Below are 16,627 nucleotides of genomic sequence, written 5' to 3' on the forward strand. Positions count from 1 at the left end.
ACAATTAAAATTTTAATTTTTGATCCCTTATTTTCTAGACCTGAGAATTAAGAAAAAAGAATAACAAAATCCAAAGAATTTCTGAGCCCCTGAACTACTAGGCTACAAAAAACTGGGCAAAAATCACTTCTTACCAGAATGTATACTTTGCCATCATGATCTTGAATAGTGAATCTAAAAGTGCTTCTAGCAGAGGACAGTTCCACCATACACTGGGCGATAATGCTCTGTACAAACTGAGACCTGTTTGAACAGAAACCAATTTTCACAATGAGCCTCTCATAATAACTGACAATAAGAGCCCCAAATACTCACAGGGTACCTAAGAGGCAGAGGTGGCTGCATGTCAGATTTTTGTGTATGTTGCCCATTCCCTCACAATCTGTGCTAATTTTAATCTATTTTTAATGTATTTGGTGTTTGTGCCAGTCTTTGTGAGATCTTAGTTCCCCAAACAGGGATTGAACCCATGTTCCCTGCAGTAGAAGCATGGAGTCCTCACCACTGAACCGCCAGAGAAGTTCCTGAGCCAGTCTTTCTATAACCTATTCTTCAATCATTAATACATGTTCCACCCCAACCTATCTACGTGAAAAGTAAAAAGTATTACTTGCTCAGTCGTGTTTGACTCTTTGTGACCCCATGGACTGTGGCCTGCCAGGCTACTCTGTCCATGGGATTCTCCAGGCAAGAATGCTGGAGTGGGTAGCCATTCCCTTCTCCAGGGGATCTTTCTGATCCAGGGATTGAACCCAGGTCTCCTGCATTGCAGGCAGATTCTTTACCATCTGAGTCACCAGGGAAGCCCAACCTAAGTATTTCCTCCATGAAATTAAAAAAATATACTGTTAGATTAGTCAATATTCCATTTGAGCTGTGGTCAATTAAACAGTGAATAACTAAGTTATAAAAGAAGATGAGAAATTTCCTTCCAAACATTAGACAGTATTATCTTCAATGTTTTCTACTTGCTTCCACTCAGAGTGTCAGATCTGAGATGCATAGTCAAAGTATTTATAAGAGGATGCAGTTCAAGGTTATAGTCAGAGGGCCATAATTTTTAGACATCAATAAATGAACTGAAAGACACATTACAGTTAACTTTGTTTTGCAAAACTAAAAAGATTCAAAGAAAAGAAATACTAATGAATTTAGTGGATAAGCAATATTCTTTTTAAAAACACAGAAGTCATTTAAAAACTAATTCACGTTGCAAATAAGTTAAATTAAAACCAGAAATAATTACTCAAAAACCTATGGATGATTATAAGACCTTGGATATCTAGCACACAGAAAGAAGCACAAAAAAATTTCAGAACTAGATTTATAAGAGCACATTTGTTTATATCATTATGTAAGCAAACCATAAATAAATCTTCAAATCTTTCATATCTGTGGTTTCATTCTACTTCCTAAAAGCTCTTCCAAAGGCTTTCATTTTTCCTTTCCAAGCAAACAGGCATATAAATAAAAATGAATTCCTAAATAATCAATTGTTCCCATCTTTCTTTACCTGTGAAGTTACAGAACAAACAATTTGCTATTTGTACCTTGGTATGATGGGAAAATTTCTTTCAGATGGCAGAATAATTATCTCCGTCATATAAAACTTAGTGGTTTCTAGAAACAAAAAATAAGAATATTAAAAAGCTCCACAATTAGTATTTCTATTGTGGGCATGTTGGTCTCAAATTATGACATTTCAAACTAAATATCTGATATAATGGTACAATGAACATTCAGTAAAACTTTTCTAAAAGCGACTTAGCTTCGGAAGACAAAGACTGATGCAACTATAAAGTGACAGCCCTGAGACTTCAGATAGCTCAGTGCTGTTTCAGAAGAGCACGCCCTAGATGAGTCTGGTGCAGCAGACTCTGTTTACAAACATGCATGGTTATAAACACCAGGCACATCTCAACCACAGCCCACTCATCTAAAACTCAGTTTTTTGGTTTCCTCATTTCTGTAGAGTAGCCACAATCCTAGGAGTCACTGAAAAAGCCTCTTTAATCACAGTATTCTAAAGCCCAAGCACAGAAGCTGTGAACCTCACATTAATATTTACCCAGAATCTCAATGATGTATCAATATCCAATTTTTACCAAATCGGGTTATCTTATTACTTTGTTTACAGAAAAATTTAAAATAAATGTTTAACAGAAATGAACATAAATATAATCATTTTTAATTTTTAAAAAAATCCATGAAAAATGTTCACTCACTAGTAATGAAATGGAAATTAAAATGAAATATTTTTAGTATCAAATAAAAAAATATTTTTGAAAGATAAATCGTAGCAGCAATGAAGATATGGAGAAACAGTTACACTTATTCTTCTGCTGTCAGAATTGCAAATAACAGATTTTTGGAAAGCCACTTGGTGAAGGCATTAAAAATATATATATACATTTTGGTTGAGAGTTAGTTGAGAAAATCAAAGTGAAAAAAATATATATATATATACATACATTTTGATACCATAATTAAATGCCTAAACATTTATCTCAAAGAAATACTTATAGATATCTGTGAACATTTATCTATTAAGGTGCTTACAATAATATTAATAGAAAATACTGAAAAATTAAATTTCTAAAAATTGAGGATGGTTGAATTAAATAAACATCTATATATTTCAGCAAGAGAATTTTATAGTCATTAAAACTGGTGTGCCAACAAATTTTTAATTGTTTTAATAAGAAATTGTTCCTTGTAGATTTTCTGAAAACATTTACAACTGCTCAATGTAACACACAGAAAAACGTAAAAAAAAAAAAGCCTTTTTTTTGAATCATTATGATGACTATATATTTCCCCTTGAAGTTCAATTTTTCACTTTACTATTTAAAATCATGTTATTAGATGCAGAATTGAACTTTTTAACATTCTAAAGTGATCCCAGTTGTTGTCGACACTATTGTTTAATTCCACAATTTTAACCCCACAAGGTAGTACTAATTTACACAATTAACACTCACTTAGTGTCACCAACATATTGACCACTTTCTTTACCAATCCTTTATGAACTTAGACCCTCTTTCTGGAATCATTCCTTTTACTTAATATATCAGTAAAATTTCTTTTCATAAGAAACTAAATCACTAGAATTGAAATATCCTAGTTTTTGCTTGACAGAGAATATATTTATCTTTGTCTTGATTCTTTCGTATCAGGACATTTTCTCTTGATATAAAATCCTAGGTTAACAGTTTTTAACCTTTGTGTACACTATCATTCCCCTGTCTTCAGATCTCTATTTCTGCTGTCCCTTTGAAGGTGATGTCTTTTTCCTTGGTTACTTTAACATTTTTCATTTTCCTTTTTTTAAATTTTCCCTCAGTATCACTATGATGTATCTAACTATATACTTTTATGTATTTCTCTTACTTGGGCCTCACACTCTTAGAATTCACTGGATTTCAGACTACAAATCGCAGTTCATCACTTTTGCAAAATCCTCAGCAATTCTCTCTGCAAATACTATGCTCTATTCTATTTCTTCATTCTAGAAGCACGATCAAACATGCATTAGATCTCCTGTGTTTTATGTCTCTTACCCTTTCTTCTGTATTTTTTATCTTGTCTCTCTGTGCTGAGTTACAGATTTTTCTTCTCATCTATCTTCTGTTCACTAATTCTTCCTCCATGCTGTGCCTAATCTGCTGTTTCAATTTCAATTATATTTTTAAGAAATTCTGTTGCAGATCTTCTCCAAATATGCTTACTGTTTTAGTTGCCTTTACCCTTTGATTATTTCAAACCTGTCTTTTATATTGTTAAATACAGTAAGCATGGTCATTTTACAGTTTATATCTGATAATTCCAGTAACAGGTGTCTGTTTCTATTGGTTGCTGTTTTTGTTAGTTTTCACTGATAGAAGTCTAGTTTACTTATGTGACTATTTATGTTTGGTTGTATGGTAAACACTGTACTTAACAAATTCTTTGTGGGAATAACATGTTTCACAATGAAGGTATTTTCCTCTAGAGATGACTTGCAATTGATTTTCCCAGGCCCATGGCATTATGTCTAGTTAAAAGCAGACTAACCACGTTCAAGATCTGAAATTCTTAAAGTCTCAAAGGATTGATATTTGTCTGTAATTTCACAGGCTTGTATTCACTTGTGATTTGCCTTCACTGTGCCGTATAGTCATTCAGGGTCTCATATTTTTGTGCAGTCATCTATTAGATTCTCACTTTGTGTAGTCTTTGATATCAAAAGTTCTGATTTTAGAGCACTGGCAAATGCAAGGAAAAGGTGGTTTTTAATTTTATGCTAACCTCTGTTTAGTATGCTTTTGTGGTAATTAACCTACATATTTTCCATTTATCTTGCTCTTCATTCCTTCCTGTGGATTCCAATTAGCATCTGATTATCTTTCATTTCAGCCTGAAGAACTTTCCTGAGCATTGTCTGCTAGTAATCCATTATTTCCACCTATTTATATATAAAAAAAAAAAAAAAGTCCTTGTTTTGCCTTCACTTTTGAGGGAGTGTTTTAGTGGATATAGAATTATTAATTGAAAGATGTAACTGTTTTCTCTCCCAATATTTTGAATATCTCAAGGGTCTTTTGGCTGTCTTTTAGTGTCTTTAAGAAGTTGGCCTTAATTCTTAATAAAATCCCTACAAGGTGATGTTTTGTTTTCTCTTGTTCAAGATTCATCTCTTGCTTTTATCAGTTTGACTACAACACGCCTGGGTGAAATGCTCTTTGTGTTTATCCTACTTGAGATTCACTGCAGTTGTTGGATCCAAAAGTTAAAATATTTCACCAAATTTGACAACATTTCACCCATTTTTTCCCCTGATGTTTTTTCTCACCTTCTAAAGCTCCACTTACACATTTATTGAAACACTTAATATCGTTCCACAAATCTGATATTCTCTTCATTTTGAGACTTTATTCCTGTCTGTTCTTTGGATTGCTTAATTTCTGTTCACCTATCTTCAACTGGTAGCTCAGATAGTAAATAGTCTGCCTGCAGTGCAGGAGACCTGGGTTCGAACCCTGGGTCAGGAAGATCCACTGGAGAAGGGAATGGCAACCCACTCCAGTATTCTTACCTGGAGAATTCCATAGACAGAGGAGCCTGGCGGGCTACAGTTCATGGGTTTGCAAAGAGTCGGACACAACTGAGCAACTAACACTTTCATTATCTTCAACAATTTTTGTTTGTTTGTTTCTTATCATCTCAAATATGAGGTTTTAGTTAATCCAGTGAATTTTTCTTTAGTTACTGTACTTTTCAGCTCTGTAATTACCAACTGGGTGTTTCTCTGAAGTTTCTAATTTTTTAAGATTTACTACTCATTTGTCTTTTTAATTCTCTGCCATATTTATAATTAGTTATTTCAACATCTTTGTCTGCTAATTTAATATTTGTGCTTCTTCAGCATCCATTGAGTCCTGCTTTTCCATTGAGTATGAACCACTCCTGTCTCTTTCTTTGCATGGCTAATAATTTCTGGAAGGAAGTAGGATATTGTATGTAATAACACTATAGTAATTCTGGATTTTATCCTTTGAAGTGTTGTTGGTTTATAGGTCAATTAATAAGCTTGGACTAAAAAACCAGGAAATATGCCTTCCCACAGTATGTAGTCACTGTGTCTATGCTCAGTCGACTTTTGCTTAGCCTGACTCCATAGAGAGTATTTGCTATCTCTGCATAGTTTGGCTATCAGCAAATCTGGGGCAAGGGTCTTCTCAAATACTTCAAACCACTAAGGCTTTCACCTTCTGCTACCCAAATTGTATATGGACTGAGGAATGAACCAAAGGCACAACAAATTTTCAGGTCTCTCCAAGCTTTCAGTTCCTAATGGACTCCCTGGCATCTACTGTATGTATGTAGAGTTTAGCAATCAGTCAGAGCTATGCTAAGAAGTTATTAGCTCAGCCCTTCCACGACACTCTTGCTTTCAAAATATCCCCTCTGAAATTTCTCCTTTCTCCTTTGTCTACCCTGAACCAAATCTTTAACCACCTATAAGTAATAAAGCTGTGTTTTTTTTCCTACCCAAGTTCAGGGGTTGGGGGGAATATGGCAATGACCTCAAGCAAAAAAGCCACAAATTTGCCATTTAGCCCAAAGCAGTAGCAGTTTTTGATAACTGAACATCTCTCAATCATTGCTTCATTTCGGTTATTTCTAGTAGCTGTTCTTCTGAACTTGTACAGTTCTGTACTTGATTCCTTCAGAGGAGAACTATCTATTCTCTTTATGCCACCATTTTTGAAACTGTGTGTGTGCTCAGTCACTCAGTCATGTCCAACTCTTTGGGACTCCATGGACTGTCGTCTGCCAGGCTCCTCCGTCAATGGGATTTTCCAGGCAAGAATACTGGAGCAGGTTGCCACTTCTTACTCCAGGGCATCTTCCTGACCCAGGGATCAAACTCGAGTCTCTTGCATTGGCAGGCAGGTTCTTTACCACTGTACCACCTGGGAAGTCCCATTGGGGATCCACTAATTTACTTTTAGAGTAGATGTGGGTAAAGCTCTCCTACATTATCCCCACACATATACTCACATACGATGACCTCCTAATATACTTAGGTATCACATCATAAAGATTTCTGGTTAAATTGATATTCAGTGTTCACATGATTGTGACCATAATCATACCATGGAATTGCTCCTTTTTTGTCCAATCTTCTGTTTTCCACAGTGCATAACTGCTTGTTTTTTCATGTGTTTAGTTTTCCAAATACGTTTAGCTAATTTTGCCTATATGACAAAATGGCTTGTCTCAGATTATTTGTTATATGTGGTCAAACAATTCAATGACTATCAGCTTCGGTGTATAACTGAAAAAGTCTTTCTATTACAATCTTCTCCGTGCTTGCTTCAATCCAGACTGTTATTCTCTAGGCCTGCTGTACATCCCTCCCCGTGGGATTCCTTATCTCATTCTCCTGTGTTGAATAATCTGCTCCCCAAATCCCACATTTTTTCTTTTGGGGTTCAGTTCTTACTTTTGCTGGTGCATGGCAGAAAGTGAAGAGGAACTAAAAAGCCTCTTGATGAAAGTGAAAGAGGAGAGTGAAAAAGTTGGCTTAAAGCTCAACATTCAGAAAACTAAGATCATGGCATCTGGTTCCTTCACTTCATTGGAAATAGATGGGGAAACAGTGGAAACAGTGTCAGACTTTATTTTTGGGGGCTCCAAAATCACTGCAGATGGTGACTGCAGCCATGAAATTAAAAGACGCTTACTCCTTGGAAGGAAAGTTATGACCAACCTAGATAGCATATTAAAAAGCAGAGACATTACTTTGTCAACAAAGGTCCATCTAGTCAAGGCTATGGTTTTTCCAGTAGTCATCTATGGATGTGAGAGTTGGGCTATAAAGAAAGCTGAGTGCCGAAGAATTGATGCTTTTGAACTGTGGTGTTGGAGAAGACTCTTGAGAGTCCCTTGGACTGCAAGGAGATCCAACCAGTCCATCCTAAAGGAGATCAGTCCTGGGTGTTCATTGGAAGGACTGATGTTGAAGCTGAAACTCCAATACTTTGGGCACCTCATGCGAAGAGTTGACTCATTGGAAGACCTTGATGCTGGGAAGGACCGGGGGCAGGAGGAGAAGGGGACGACAGAGGATGAGATGGGTGGATGGCATCGCCGACTCGATGGACATGGGTTTGGGTAAACTCCGGGAGTTGGTGATGGACAGGGAGGCCTGATGTGCTGCGATTCATGGGGTCGCAAAGAGTCGGACACAACTGAGCGACTGAACTGAACCCTACGGTAGATTCCCTAAGGAAAATATAACTTTGAGGTCCATGTTTTGAGACCCTGTAGCTCCAAAAATGTATTTATAATCTTCACACTTGACTGTCTGTTGAATTCTGGGTTGAAAATCTTTTTCCTTCTAAATTATGAGGGCATTTTTTCATCATCTTCTAGCTTTCCATGCTGCTGTTAAGAAGTTCAGTGTCATTCTAACTCTTAATCCTTTGTATATTACCTGCTTTTTGCTCTCTAGAAGCTTCGTCCTTGGTGTTCGGAAATTACTCTGTGGTGTGGCTATAAGCAGCTTCCTCATCATCCTTCATTAATTGTTTGAGACAGTTAGTGGACCCTTTCAGTTTTCAGCCGGGGCCTGTAAGTCCTCATTCTAGGAAATATGTGTTTTTAGTATTTTGTTCTTTGATGGATTTCCCACACCCTGTTGTCTCTATTCTCTTTCTAGAATTTTCAGCTAGATGCTGGATGTCCTAAAAGGCTCATTTCATTCACTCACTCAACAAATATTCCCTGGGTACCCACTAGATGTCAAATACCGTTCTAAGGGCTAAGCTCATTGTGATAAATGAGATAGACAATATTCTTATCCTTAGGAAACTTATATGATCTTTTTTTTTTAATTTCCTTTCCAATTTTCAATCTCTGTCTTTTGATCCTGATTTCTGAAATAATTCCTTAATTTTATCTTCTTTTGGTTAGTTTTTAAGCTATTACATCTTTAATGTGACACTCTCGAATTGTAGAGGCAATATTATTTCATGTCTCCAAGGCCATTTATTATGGTTTTTTAAGAGATTTTTTTTTTGTTTTATACATAATTTGTTTCTTTTCAATGGCCCTGCTCTGTGTACTTGATTATTTACTTGCTTTGGACTCTCTTTAACATTTATTGATTCTCAGCAATCTGTTCATATTTAAATGTAAAGTAATAAAATGCTTAGAGAAAGCTCTTGGGTGTAGATGTAAGGCTTGTTGACAGTAGAATGGCTGAATATAAGCTCATTTTTTTTGTTGTTGCTGAATGACCCCTAAGAATCAGTGTCTGCAGATCTTTTTTCTGGGTAGTCCACTTCATTAGACCAAGAAAGGCTGCTCCAATCTCCTACCTTGAGTGTACAAGCAAGTTGCAAGGAGAGAAAGAGTCTCAGGAATCTTACGGCTCCTATACAAACTTTGCATTAAAATTTCCTGCTTTCAGCCCCTTGTCCCTGATAACTGCTACCTCTCAATTGCTACCTCTCAATTCTGTCCATTTCTGGGATTCCACAGTTGAGTTCTGGCTCCCTCATTATAAGATGATCGATCTTCTGCAGACACCATGGCTGCAGCCTCCTCCACACAGCCAAGTGTGTTCCCACCCCTCTCTCGGCTTTACAGCTTCCAAAGAAGTCTGCTTACACCTCCAGTTCACATCACTGTGGTCTCCTCTCTACTTCTCTTTTGTATCCATGGATGTCTCTCTTTTTTTTTTTTTTTAATTTAACTGACTTTTTAACTGGGCTTCAGGGAGGAGAGAAAAGCATGAAAAAAGTCAATTCACCTTATTTAGCTGGAAGCCTTAAGATTTTCTAAACTGTTGCTAAGGGACTTGCTTTCCTTCTCTGAAAATGACATTGAGGGTGGCATGCTATACTGCTACTCATGCTTCCTCTTCTGTTCACTCTGAGCAAGTAACTACTTATGAGATTCTGATGATCTTAAACAACAAACAAAAAATGCCACCATCTGCTTTCCCTTGAGGACAGCAGTTTCACTTAAATCACATCTTCTAATTAATTATATTGAAAACAATTATTCTTCACCCATGAAGCTAACATGCACTGGAACTCTCTAGACATTTTTAAACCACATCTATAAAGAGTGATGAATTTTAATTATCAGGATTTTCATTACTAAACTTCATAGTGGCATAACACAGATTTTACACAAAATATAATTAACACTACTGGGAAAAAGAACAAGGAACAAAGTATAAAACTTAGAATGTGTTTTCTTCCATTTCAACAACTTCTGTGTACACCCCCATGCCCAAGCCTCAAAACACAGCCCTAAGGCAGACAACAACCAAGAAAAGCATCTCCTCCATCATCCACATAACCAATTCCTCTGACAGAGGAGTTGCACTAAAAAAAAAAAAGCTTCCTTCTTCTTTAAGAAACAAACTTTATACTACTTTATATCTATAAAGAAGATATACAATACTGAAAACGACCCAAATTCTTAATGCTTAAGACTCAATACTATGTACTTATAAAGGTCAAAATACACAAAATTCTTGGTATATTGGATGATATATTAGTTGATTTCTATTTTTAAAAGCCTCAATTCTCAATTCTATAACATGTATTAGTCATCTCTCTTTCATATATATGTCCTATAAAATCTCCTGTTTGTTTGTTCTTTTTTATATAACAAGAAGGCAGTCATTTTGGCTTTTTTGTATTATGAAATTCTTACCTGATGACACAGTCTCTCCCAACGTTACCTTGCAACGCTTACAAATTACTTTGGTATTTGTCTTTGGTTTCTGCAGAATAGAAAAATGTCATTTAAATGTCATTCAGCTTTTCTTAAAAGGAATATATAATTTTAACATGGTCTCTAGAGTATACATTGAACTTTACATTTTATTTTGCGATCTACTAAATACTGGGAATACACTTAGCTTGTATGCATAAACCACATGCACAGAGATCTTTTTTTTTTTCCAAGTCTAAAGACAAAATAATGAACGGAACGATTATTCCAAACCAAATCACTTCTTTATAATCTACATGTTGCCAAGTAATTTGAACAAGGAGCATCTTAAAAATTGTAAAAAGCACTTCCAAACATTCTTGTCATTTAGAATGTGCGTGGGTGCGTGCTAAGTCACTTAAGTTGTGTCCGACTCTTTCGATCCTGTGAACTATAGCCCGCCAGGCTCTTCTGTCCAAGGGATTCTCCAGGCAAGACAACTGGAGTGGGTTGCCGTGCCCTCCTCCAGGGGATTTAGAATAGAATAGGCAGGCAACAAAGGTAGAAAGGTAGGTGATTTGCCCCAACTCGTATGTTTAGAAAACAGAAGAATCAGAACTTGAACTCATATTATTCTGACTCCCAGTCCAGGGCAACTTATATAAGAGTAATCTATAATTTACAACCACCATTGGAAATTAAAGATACTTAACCCACTCATATAATCCTATTTTTCCATTTAATATATGTACTATACCTGAAAAGACAGACACAGTATTCTAGAACAAATTCCTGAAACAATAAATTTAAAAAACCCAACATTATCAACAGGGATACAGATTAAAACAGCTAGCAGTTGTTCTAGAATAATTCTAGAATTATTAGAATTCTAATTATTAAGAAACCAAAAGACTAAACTTTTAAACATACAGAACAGATCTGTGGTTATTAGAGGTTGCAGGGATGGGCAAAAATAGGTGAAGGTGGTCAAAAGGTGTTGTTCAGTTGCTGAGTCATGTCTGATTCTTTGCAACCCCATTGACTGCGCACGCCAGGCTCCTTCATCCTCCATTATATAGATTTTACCAATTCTGTTAGAAGTATCATCTGTTGTCAGTTTTTTTGAATCAAAATTCACACATTTGATGGTATGAGGTACTGTTTTTATTTTATAGTTTGTTTTAATTTTTATTTATTCATTTATTTTGGCTGTGCTGAGTCTTCGTTGCTACGCATGGGCTTTCTCTACTTGTGGTGTGTGGGCTTCTCATTGTGGTGGCTTCTTTTGTTGCAGAGCTCAGACTCTAGGTCCACAGGTTTAGTCGCCTCATAGCATCTGAAATCTTCCTAGACCAGGGATTGAACCCATGTCCCCTGCATTGCCAGGTGGATTCTTAACCACTGGCCCACCAGGGAATCCTGGTTGTTGTTGTTCAGTTGCTAAGTCGTGTCTGACTCTGCAACCCCAAAGACTGCATCATGCCAGGCTTCCCTGTCCTTCACTATCTCCCTGAGTTTGCTCAAATTCATGTTCATGGAGTTGATTATGCTATCTAACCATCTTATCCTCTGCCACCTCCTTCTCCTTTTGCCTTCAATCTTTCCCAGCATCAGGGCCTTTTCCAATCAGTTGGCTCTTCACATCAGGTGGTCAAAATATTAGACCGTCAGCTTCAGCAACAGTCCTTCCAATAAATATTCAGGGTTGATTCCCTTTAGGATTCACTAGTTTGATCTCTGTGCTGTCCAAGGCACTCTCAAGAGTCTTCTCCAGCACCACAATTTGAAAACATCAATTCTTTGGTGCTCAGCCTTCTTTATAATCCAACTCTCACATCCGTACATGAGGTACTGGAAAAATAAAGCTTTGACTATATGGACCTTTGTCAGCAAAGTGATGTCTCTGCTTTTTAATACACTGTATAGGTTTGTCATAGCTTTCCTTTTAAGGAGTATGCATTTTTTAATTTCATGGTTGCAGTCACTGTCCTCAGTGATCTTGGAGCCCAAGAAAATAAAATCTGTCACTGTTTCCACTTTTTCCCCTTTTATTTGTCATGAAGTGATGGGACCGTATGCCCACCAGATGCTAAAGGCCTGCTATTGTGTCAATGAGTAATAATTGTTTATTTTGTCTGGGGTGAAAATGACACTGTGGTCATGCAAAAAAGAACAATCTATATAGGAATGAACTGACATGTTTAGAATTTGCTTTAAAGCACTTGAGCAAAAAACTAAAACTAAAAGGGGCAGATGAAGCATACTGTATGAATCAAGATGACTGACGGAAGTTTATAATTCTATTTTTTTACATTTGCAAATGTTTACAAAGTTCAACACATTATTTTAAGAAAAAAAAAAACTCCTCATGAACTTAACAAAACAAACAACCAAAAAAAACGTAAAACTGTTAGTCATACTTACTGGCAAAAATAGCAATGTTCAATTTCATTTGTTCTTTAAAATATACGATGAAGTCATATATGTGGCTACTTTCTAAGTCTAGAACAATATTATGAATCTTATGGAAAGTTGAGATGCCACCTTTATCAATCTGCTTATCAGATGCAAAATTTTCATTTCATTGGCAGGCATAAAAAATATCACAAGAGATAATAAATCTAAGAATAGGGAAATCTTCAGTAGATGTCTCTTGAAAACAAAAGGTATACTGCCATATTCACAGAGGCACAAATAACATGCTGTTCACACACGGGGGTATTGAAGGAAAGGAATAAGAGTTGAATTTTACATTTGTTTATGCTCTTTTTTTGGTCATTTATGAATATTATAATTCAAGAGATATGCTTTGGAGTAATTCATTGTCGAGGATTCCTTAAACAGAATTAAAATATACATTCCTCATGCTGAGGTGAGTTCTCTCTTAAAATTTTTTTCCACAGTTAAAATACGTTTTTTTAATAAAGGTTCACTTGTTCCCAGTCCCAGTAGCATTTATTTTAAAAATAAAAGTTCCTGTTCCATGTGGGCTCCTCATCAAATACGTTTTTATAATCTCCTACAAGCAGAGATAAAACAACTACTTCTACCAAATACTCAGAAAACACGCAGAACGCATCATTCATGTCTGATAAGCTCAACTGGTCTTGATCTTTGAAATTAACATATAACGCTTTCAATTTTGTGAAAGAGAAACTCTGCTTTGCAGTGCATTTTTCTTGACCTGTGCTTCATGGAAATAATCAAGCGAGTTGTGCAGAGAAGCAGCCTAGCAGTGTAGGACTCTACAGAGCAAACATCAAAGACAGACATTGCTGTGGACTAATCAGATCAATATATCTGCACGATGACACTGCTGCAACGAGAGGTGGATTAGCCTTCTGTCCTCGTTTTTATTTTCCTTTGTGTGGCTTCCATTCCTAAGGACCTCTGATATTGTCTCACCAAAAAAATGTTTCCCAAGAGATACCATTAGAATGCTGTGTCACCGGGTGACATTTCAAACCCTGCTAGATGGCTAGACTGGGTGATATGAGAAACAGGTTTCCAACAGCACAGAGAAGCCTTGTTCCCACAGGAGCCGTGAGAGCACTGTGTAAGTGGTCCCTCCAAATTTATGTTACTATTTTGGTCACAAGCATATTCTTTCAACTGCTGCAATATGCAATTAAAGTGAAACTTCCATCGAGGCTAACTTGAAAACAATCTTGCCAACCGTAGCTTGTCTGACAGTAATTTGCCATCATCTCCTTGATACTTAGAAAATGTAATGTCTGACCATGACACAACACGTAGGACAGCTGTTCACAATTAAGAGAAATTCTTGTAAGTGGCATCATAACTGATAAAGACACAAATGTGAGGAATTTGTTTTCATATAGAATACAGAGTTAATCTAAAAAGGGAAATTCATGGGTTTGCTTATTTAGTCATTCCCCATTCCTCTTCTACTCACATCTTCCAAATATTTTTAAAATGTATAGCTTAATCATAAAAATGAAAGTCAAAATACATAAAAGAGTGAAGCCCTAGTATATTTAGATTAAAATATAATTTTACTGCAACCATATTAAATATAATTATAACAAATTTACATTAAGTGCTTACCATTTATCTTTGAAAATTATAGATGGCTAAAGCACTATAATTATGGAGGTATTCTAATATACATATGTATTCTAATATATGCATATATTAGTATACATATATTTATCTAATATATATTGTATAATAGACACATACATATACTGAAAAGCAGTGGGGATCAAAGGAAATATGAATGGTTATGACTTTATGAAAGGTCAAGATACTTACAGAGAGTTGGGGTGAGAGAGGAGAGAGAGAGTCAAGTATTATAATTTTAAATGGAACCTAAAGATAAAAGGACTTGTGTTTATGGTGAAAGTTGAGACACTTACATAATTTAAGCTGATAACCTCGACATTTGTCAAACTTCCTTAATCTCCCTAGAATCATGAAATAGTTCTATAAACTAGCTGACAAACTAAGAACTGCTGGACTGCTGCATATATCCTAGAGTGGTTCAGTTCTTACTACAAAAATTACAGGAGCTCTAAATGAAATTTAACACACAATGCCTTGGTTCCCACCAATAATCAGATGTTAAAAGGAAGGTTCTCTGGCAATGATTTTCTTAACTTGTTAAATCACATCTGTATTGACCTGCCATCCGGGGAACGATTTCTCACAAGGGCCGAGTCAATGCCATTGACTTTCTTTTAAAATAAGGTAAACCACTTGCTCTCTGCAGTGAGAGGAAATAGCCTTCACCCTCCAGCAACTTTGAGAGCAGGAGCGCCTGATCTTGCTTGTCAGGCACCAACATGGAGCCTGTGGCCTGAGCTTGCTTTCCACGCTTGGGCTCCTCCACTTCCTCTGTTGCTTGACGGCATTTGCTTGTATGACACCAGCAGAAGTCTAGACTACAGAAAGACACAGGGAAATACCTGGACCTCACAGGACGGTATATATCCTACAGCCAAAGAAAAATTTCCATTTAAATCAGACTCTGAGGATAAAATGTACATGGATTATGGAATATTGTCCCAAAAGCAAGGAAATAGGGCACTTTGGTTTGTAAAACACTAACATTCCCAGATCTATGCACAAAGAAGCCTCTTTCCCTTCCTCCAGCCCCTGTGACTATTTTGGTTTAAGGCCTGTACAAGCCCTTTCTATATCAAAAGAGCAGGGCTTGATGATAGAAGCAGTTGAAAATCAAAGATTTTGGCCTTTAAGACTACCTGTTTAACATGCCCTGAATGAAGAAAAGACTGGAGAAACCAGTTTCTAAACCCACCTCTAAACGAGCATTTATTTTAAAAGGTATTTTACCAATTTTAGATGGTTCTCAGAAGAAAGAGAGTGTGTCTCCACTGGGGCTCCTTCAGGTCTTGGCTGCCACAAATCACTCTTTAAATTCACCAGGTAGAAACAGTCTCCGGTGAAACAGTCATTCTCTCGTGGATGAAGTGGCTTATTAGCAAAGGGGTCAGGATGACAACACCACTCGTCAACCAGGGCGCCCCAGTTATCTCCTGGCAGGGGGAGCACTCTCAGGAGCTTCCTAGTGGAAAGAGGAAAAATGTTTTGCAGAACAAAACAGAACTGTGATCTTCTAAAAATTAAATCAGCATAAAAGATGAAAGAAACTCATTAACCATATTGCTTGTAGTGTTATTATTCCCCCTGATGACAGCAGTAATATATATTCAATATAGACAATTGTGAAAATACAGAGAGGTATAAAGCAAATAAAATCCATCTTTTCCTTACCACCCAAGAACAGGTAACTGCTTTTTTACATGATTGTTTATCTCCTTGCCAGCCTTTCAAGAGAGACAGCTGTCATGCACACCGTCTGAGATCAAAGAAAATACATAAAGTGCATCTTGCTTGCATTGCTGCTTTTTTTTTTAAACTATATCAGGCTACTTAATGACTCTATTCTATTCCACAGGTATGCCAAAACTTTTTAGGTCATTCCCTCACTGTTAGATATTTGGGTTTTGAGTGTTTCATTATTAACAACCTTATGATGAACAGTCTTTTTAGAAAATCTGTATACACGTCTATTTCCTTGTGAAAGAAATCTTTTAAGTGAGAGAGTATAAGCACAAATGATACACATATTTTAAAATTCAATTCCTCTACGGACAAACTGCTCTCCAGAAAGGCTATACCAATCTATAATTCTTCCACTTACCTTTTCTAGAATTGAATATTATCATTTTTCTATGCAATGGGTGAAAATAAAAATATTTTCGAAACTGCTATAACTGGCAATTCTTTAACTGGTGGGATTGAACCAGCTTTTATATTTATTCACCACTGTGTCTCTTCTGTAAATTATGATCAATGGCTATTTTCTGGTGAGGTATTACTATGTTCTTATTAATCTGTGCAAGTACATTCTGCATTAAGTCCT

The 16,627-nt window shown here is 36.3% G+C and overlaps 1 protein-coding gene across 2 annotated transcripts in view; it reads right to left on the reverse strand.

Annotated features, from left to right (window-relative positions):
• UBE3D (ubiquitin protein ligase E3D) overlaps positions 1-16,627 on the reverse strand; it is a 148,096-nt gene that overhangs the window by 107,372 nt on the left and 24,097 nt on the right. For both annotated transcript variants that reach the window (XM_081530458.1, XM_081530457.1), the window contains exons 4-7: positions 15,535-15,766; positions 10,219-10,288; positions 1,551-1,620; positions 135-243 (exon numbers count right to left, since the gene is read on the reverse strand). In XM_081530458.1, coding sequence (XP_081386584.1) covers positions 135-243; positions 1,551-1,620; positions 10,219-10,288; positions 15,535-15,766 — 481 coding nt within the window. The remainder of the gene's footprint in view (positions 1-134; positions 244-1,550; positions 1,621-10,218; positions 10,289-15,534; positions 15,767-16,627) is intronic.

Source organism: Giraffa tippelskirchi, chromosome 9, assembly GCF_054371585.1.
Source record: "Giraffa tippelskirchi isolate mGirTip1 chromosome 9, T2T-mGirTip1v1.2.pri, whole genome shotgun sequence".
NCBI classification, from domain to species: Eukaryota; Metazoa; Chordata; class Mammalia; order Artiodactyla; family Giraffidae; genus Giraffa; species Giraffa tippelskirchi.